The sequence below is a fragment of the Sinocyclocheilus rhinocerous genome, unplaced genomic scaffold (genome assembly GCF_001515625.1).
Source record: "Sinocyclocheilus rhinocerous isolate Xijiao unplaced genomic scaffold, SAMN03320098_v1.1 scaffold1275, whole genome shotgun sequence".
NCBI lineage: Eukaryota > Metazoa > Chordata > Actinopteri > Cypriniformes > Cyprinidae > Sinocyclocheilus > Sinocyclocheilus rhinocerous.
The window spans coordinates 1,096,216-1,103,620 of NW_015628268.1; the positions used below are offsets into that span (position 1 = coordinate 1,096,216).

The 7,405-nt window shown below is 34.7% G+C and overlaps 2 protein-coding genes across 3 annotated transcripts in view; both read left to right on the forward strand.

Moving 5' to 3' along the window:
- LOC107737263 (D-threo-3-hydroxyaspartate dehydratase) overlaps nucleotides 1-3,410 on the forward strand; it is a 10,645-nt gene extending 7,235 nt beyond the window's left edge. The window contains exons 7-8 of the mRNA XM_016548730.1: nucleotides 2,254-2,359; nucleotides 2,840-3,410. Coding sequence (XP_016404216.1) covers nucleotides 2,254-2,359; nucleotides 2,840-2,929 — 196 coding nt within the window. The 3' untranslated portion in view covers nucleotides 2,930-3,410. The remainder of the gene's footprint in view (nucleotides 1-2,253; nucleotides 2,360-2,839) is intronic.
- Nucleotides 3,411-4,235: 825 nt separating this feature from the next.
- The window catches only part of LOC107737237 (protein FAM126B-like), a 19,479-nt gene continuing 16,309 nt past the window's right edge, over nucleotides 4,236-7,405 (forward strand). For both annotated transcript variants that reach the window (XM_016548706.1, XM_016548705.1), the window contains exon 1: nucleotides 4,236-4,487. The gene's annotated coding sequence lies outside the window, so the exon portion shown is untranslated. The remainder of the gene's footprint in view (nucleotides 4,488-7,405) is intronic.

A 7,405-nucleotide genomic window follows, 5' to 3' on the forward strand; every position in this document is an offset into this window, starting at 1 on the left:
ATTATTGGGAATAAATATATTTTTCTATATGGTACATTATAACTTTGTGCCATCTTTATTCACTTATAGTCTTAAAATTAAATGATTTAATTTTTTTATTTTTTTATTTTTTATTTATTTAGACAACAAAACAATAGTTTTAAACACAAATCATTTAACAACACTAATAAATGTAATCTTTAGCAAAACATACATTTTCTTTTTTAGATTGTAAATTATAAAATTGTGATGTCTATATTCAATTTTATTATGCTGACTATATTCACCTTTAAAATAATTGATTTTAATTTGGTGTTTTTATTTAGACAACAAAATGTTTTAAAATCTGATAACTTAACACTAATAAATGAAATCTTTAAATATTTTTTATATTGTACAACATATTCATGTGTTGCATGTAAAATAATTGTATCACTTTTTAGTATTTTTAATATAGTCAACAAAGCATATAATTTTAAACACTGATAATTTAAGAACACTAATAAATATAATCTTTAGCAAAAAATAAGTGTATATTATTTTTATATTGTATATTATATGGTGATGTCTAAATTCACTTGTAGCATTTAAAATAATAGATTTTAGCTTTTAGTGTTTTATTTTTAATTTATTTTGACAGTAAAGCATGTAACTTTAATATAGGCAGTTGGGCATAATATGAATATTATCATTAGCTTATTGTAATTTTTAACATTTTAATATCAGTGCATCCCTACTTAATATGCTTTGTATTGTTTCTACTATCCATAGGTTGAAGGCTGCTGGAATACATGGTACCAAATCCAGCATTGGCTCCACCCCTTCCTGTAGTCACCCAGTCCCCGACATGGCCATGTTGAGTGAGGTGCATCCTGGGAACTACATATTTTATGGTCTGTATTGCCATGTTCTCCTGTTGAATCGTTGTAAGTAGTGATGTTATCAGTGTGTTTTGAATCATAATATTATCCGTTGCATGTCCAGACGTGCAGCAGTCCCTCATTGGGTCCTGTAGACTTGAGGATGTTGCAGTACGGGTGCTGACGCGGGTCATAGGTCACTACCCACACAGGAACCAGTTACTTGTAGACTGTGGGTGGGCAGCACTGAGTCATGATGGTGGGGGGCGCTTACCTACAGGATACGCCATCATTGAAGGGCATCCAGAATTCAAGTAAGAGGTCATGTGGCTGGAAATGAGGATTGTATTTTTTTCCAGGGATGCACAAGTGGTACCATATAAGTTACTGGCGGATAATAGTATATAATAATGACATTTTGAAAATAGAGGAAATTTTTATTAATTGTTATTATTAAATTATTATTCATTTCCATTATTTACACTATTGTTCAGAGGTTTGGGGTCAGTAAGATAATTTAATTTATTTTATTTTATTTAAATTAATACTATTTGAAAACAAAAGTGCATAAAGTTGATCAAAAGTGACTGTAAAGAAATAAAAAAGATATATATTTCCAATAAATGCTGTTCTTTTGAACCTTCTGTTTGTCAAAGAATCCTGAAAAAATGCATCACATTATTCACAAAAAGCTTTATTAAGCTGACAACTGTTTTCAACATTGATAATAATAAGAAATGTTTCTTAAGCAACAAATCGGCATATCTGAATGATTTCTGAAAGATCATGTGACACTGGTGCTGAATGATGCTGAAAATTCAGGTTTGAAAATAGAAACAGAAAATGAATTACATTTTAAAATATATTACAGTAGAAAACAGCTATTTTAAATTATAATAATATTTCACACATTGTTTTTACTGTTTTTTAGATTAAATAAATGCAGCCTTGGTGAGCATAAAGAATTGAACAACATTGTTAAATGTATTCTTTAGCAAATGTGCATTTCAGTTTATTTTATTAAAATGATTGATTGTAGTTTTTAGTATTTTATTAAGCTATTTAGACAGTGTAGAATGTTTAATATCAGCCATTTATCAACCAAAACAAATATAACTATCTAATTATTGTTATTAGCCTGAATTTTAATAGTGGTGCATCTCTAGATTTACATTAAGCCCCCTGTCTGCATAGCTTTTGAATGATTTGAATTGACATTCAAAATGTGATTCATATGAGAATAAATATTTAAGCATTAAATCCATTCTCAAATATTAAAAATGTCATGACATTGCATAATCCTTTTTTTGTTGTACTTGTTTAGATGTTTATTTTACATCACAACAGTGCAAGACGGAGTTTTTTTTAGTCAGATGATATAAAAATAGCATGAAGGGTGTCGTCTGTTTTGCAGACTGCTGTCTATGACTCAAGAACACGGCAGGGTGGAGCCCATCTCTGGAAAACTGGACTTCAAGCAGTTCCCACTGGGGTCACTCCTCACTCTCATGCCTTACCATGTGAGTTACTTACCATCTCACTCAAACAAAGCACACAGAAACGCACTGAATTCATCTGTGTGAAAGGACATTCTCCATTTGACTAAGCCATTGCTTGTGCATCAGAAGTCATTGAATGTTTTCCTTCAGGACACACATTTGGTCATCAAGACTGTATCCAAATTTTTGTTGTACAAGAGTAAACAATGATATTGATTGATGTTGCCATAAAGTGCATAATTCCACTACTACACAACATTAACTTGACCTGGGCTGAATAAGAAAATATATCCGATAATTCGCTGCACAAAAAACGTGGTCAGCACAAGCTTTGTTTATCCTCAATGCAATGAGTCCGTATTTAACATAGCCTAGGGATAAGGGCTTGCCACATCATCTATCAGTGTTGGCAGGTACATTGTTTTTTCTCTTCTGTTTTTTAATAACTTAACATGACACATGTTAATACAATGAAATTGATGTTGTATGTTTTGTTGACAGGCTTGTGCTACAGCTATGATGCATCCAGTTTATTTTGTCCATTCTAAAGGGAAGATTATAGACACTTGGAAACCCACTCGTGGCTGGTAGCAATCTCTATCTGACGGACACTGGTACAGCTGGGGGACTGTGGTTGGAAATGTTTTAGACTCGAAACAACTGTGAGTTTGCTGTTTAAGGCAGGTGTCTATTAGAAACTCACCTTAAGAGATTCTTTATCCGGATTCAAGTGCATTATGGGTTGGTTCTTTCCTTGAGGAGCACTCGTTATGTAGCCTAGTATTCCAGTGAAACAGCCTTTGTGTAAAGGCTCACATTGGACTTATGATTTACAGTCTTCCTTTAAAAAAATATTTTTCCCTGATTCTTTCAGCAATTAAGAACACTAATATTCTCTTCAGACTAATGAAGGACTATGGAAAGACTGTGATTTCTTACTTGTATCTGACTGAACTCGCATGCAGTGTGTTTTATGTGCTTAAAAAGAGTTTTGGAAAGATCTGAAATGGCTGAATTTCTGCTTTTACAAAAAGCTAACAACATGTACCTCAGTTTGTAATAAAATCATTTACAGTGGTATTATTTAAAAATCTGAAGCTTTTTTTTTTTAATTAATGGATGTTTCAACTATGGACACTTTTTGCCTTCTGGATTTTATGAAAATAATCTCTCTTAAACAGCATATATACATCAGTTACAGGAAAATTTGGTCATTTCTGTCTTTATGTAGCCCAAATCCAATCAATAATATTTTCACAATTTTTGCATGATGTGAAAAAAAAAAACACACACACACACAGCTTGATTGGAAATGAAAATTGGAAAAATTCACAGTTGATATTTACCGTAATTTTCTTTGTTTTCTATACATATCACATCCCATATTTCATCTTAAGGTTTTCACCGTTTTTTTAAATGTAACTTAGATTAGATTAGAGCTCTACATATACAGTCATTCATTTTTTATGATGGATTTTCATAGAGATACCTGGGATGACAGTAAAACAATACAATCTATGCATAAAATTCGTTTCAAGCAAAACGAGATGTTGATATGACCTTCATAACAACAAGTATTAAAAACAAATAAATAAATAAATACAATCTGGGACATAAAACTGCCTAACGATGACGATAATAATCCCATCACTTCGTGCATTTTTACTGAGATCGATTACGCGTGTCATCTGTTTTAACCCATGCACGGGTCACCTTTTCACCTGACCAATTGAGTCACTCTGATCGAACCCACGACACAACTGGCTAATAGCAGCGCAGAGCGGTGAACACCGCTCAGCTCACAACTCACCGCACTGCGCAGCTATTGGCCAGTCGCGACGATGGCTCGATCAGAGCGACTCAATTGGTCAGGTGAATAGCTGCAAGTTGGCAGGAAGAGCTAGAGGAGCGGAGATACATGATGATGTCAACACGGCAGTGATCCTTTCGGTCGGGCAAACACAAGGCCTTTTTTAACCCATCGATTCCTTGTTATAAATAGTAATGGTCCTGTGGGATTGTACAAGTAATGTTCTGCCTGATCTCAGAAGTGGTCGTTGTGTCGGGTCTATCCTTTAAGGCGCATTGCAGCTTTGCTCAAGGACTCTAGCGATCATCTGCAGCATCCGGAGGAGTCCAGATCCTACTGGTATGTAATTCAGAACCATTCCATTACAATCTGTGTTAAATTGTTGTATTGTTGTGCCTGTTTAAATACATTTGAACTACATATGGCAGAAGATGACGCTGATTCGGTTAAATTTAGGCCGAATGATTATGAAATATATTTATTAAATTACATTTATGGTCACTAAAAAGTTAACAACAATATTGCACGGATGATTTGCATATCACGTTCATACTTGAATTTTGTTACAAGGACACAAAAATATGACCATGCTTTATTTCTCTTCTAAATACAACCGTGAATTATTGTTAATAAAACTCCCGCTTTTTAATGTTTATTTCAGTATATATTATATTATAAATTATTATTAATAATATTACAATGAACATTAGGTCTGAGCAGATAATTGTACATATGGATTGGATATAGATTATTTCTGGAGGACTCTGGAAGCTAATGCAAAATGATTAGGTTGTTATTATGTAGTGTGCTGTTTTATCACATTAATAGATTAATACCGAGTATTCAGTATTTATTTTGAATTTTATTGTTGTTAACTAAAATATTATTACTGTAAACACATGAAACACTGTTAGATCGTTAAAAACTTAATGGCAAACAATAATAAACATTTATTGCTAAGCATTTACACTTATTGTACACTTACTCTCATTGACTGTGCTGCATTTTGAACCTTTAATAGTTAAAATTATGTTTTTCACCATTTGGTCACAGGCCATCATGCTTTTCATTTTAAAGGATTATTATTATTATTACTATTATTGTGTGTGTGTGTGTGTGTGTACAAAAAGCTAAAATCACTCATGAAGTGATTTAGCTGCATCCAATATAGTCGTGTGATCTGGCTGGCACTAAATAAAAAAAACATTTTTAAAACAAAGAAAAGGATGCACACTAGGTCTGAATGGGTTAAAAAGAAAAATTTCTGCATATCATTTGTTTTTATAGATTTTAGCCTTTTTAAAGAAAAATGCACCCTTTAGTATCAGCACAATAACTTGACCTTTGGCTAATTTTTTTAAGCATTTTTCAACACATTCTCCATTCTCTGGATACCTTTACGCCACACACTCATTGGCACTATTCCACCTTCTGGCATAACACCAATTTTAAATCTCATGCACAGAGTGTAGTGATTTGATGCCAGTAAGGCACACCTCTAAACCAGCAGTATGTAGTTTGCATTCTTAACCCCTCCCCCCGCCCCCCAAACACAGATGCACCAGTGTGGAGAGCAGGAAGCCGGTGTTCACTGAAAAACCACAGCCAAATGACACAGGAAGAATGGCAGTAATCACTGGGGCTTGATTTGCCAGTGAAGTAACCCTGGAGTAATTCTTTAATCAAACTAGCTTGTTTTTTTTGCTCTAGACTGGGAGTTGTTTTTATCTCAGAGGAGCTGGACTGTGACCCTTGGCAAGGTCTTGTATTCTGTGCAGCACAGAGATTTGTCCGGGCGAGATTAGACACCATCTGGCTAATTTGACAGGATTGAGAGTGATGAGATGTATCTCGCACTGTCAAAACGAAATAATTCGTGGTGTGTTTGAATGCATGCATCTAGGAATGTGTATGTTGGAATATGAGTCCAAATTTTCACTCGAGTGTTTGTCCTCACTATGGTAACAGCGTGAGCTGCACATATCTGATGAGATTTTGAGCGTCACCACAGTTTGGAGTGTGTTTCAAGCAGAGTACTTGGGAGTATGTTGCACAACCTATTTAACAATGACCTTTCTATTGTTTCCCGCTGCGGTCGACAGGCTGATCATAGTAAACTCTGCTTGTTGAATGCTTACTACTTTGATCTCCGTTCAGTGAAATCCCCTCTCATTTTCCCTCTTCCTGCCTCTTTGCACTAAGCTCTTTTCACAATGGCTATTTTAGGCCTCGCTGTGCGTATCTCTTCGGGGGGACTGTATACACTTAATTATCTGGCACTGAATCTTGTAAGCTTCTTACCCGTTGGCAAGGGTTGGCGAGCAGACGTCCTAACCGTGTTACGTTCACGCAGCAGAGGAATGTTTTGGTCAGTCAAATTGCCCCTGTCTTGAGGTAAGGCTTTGATACAGAAGGTCTGCAGAGGGGAGTATCTCTTGAGGAGAGTGTTGACTGCTATTTTGTTGTAGCCATGCTGCATTTTTGAAATGTTTTAGTCATGGTTGAGTCTGTTGCAGAACCTCAGGATAAACTTACATTTTTGACTTGGGAGGGACTAAACTGGATGGTTGACATGTTGATGAAGTTTTGTTCCAGCATCAAGATTTTAGGTTAAAATTCATATAAAAGTGTATTTATGGATTTTAGTAGGGCTGCCCTCGACTAAAGATTTTTCTGGACGACTAGTAGTCGTTCATTTTAAGCGTTAGTCGACTAATTTCACGTTTATTAATAAACCATTTCAATCATGCTAATGAACCTTTAATTGCCTACATAGCCTAATAAGCACTCAAGCGCACACATAAAGCTTGTCACAGCACACCGGCAGAAGTAGTGATGATGAATGTGTCAGTGAAAAACAGTAAGATTAAACTGCATTAACATTTTAATAATCTATTGATAAACTAGTGTTTTCGGTTTAAGAGATGAATCCGGCGACACTGACTCGTCATCTCCACAGTAGTGGATGCGCATACAAGTTTCATACAGATTACGTAATCTGAGAATATATATATATATTTATTTATTTTTATTTATTTTTTTCAGATTTTAATTCTTTCATTTGAAAGTAGACATTTCACTCTCTATAGATATATTTTTCATGTCTGTAAGGCAAGTATACACGGAGTTTCACGCTCAAGTTCACAGAGGCCGAGATGGCAGAATGCGCATCTTGTTTGCTTTCATTATTTTACAAAAGTGCAATGTTTTGTTGTTATAGTGAGTGCACACAAATAAACGTAGAGGCTTTACAGATT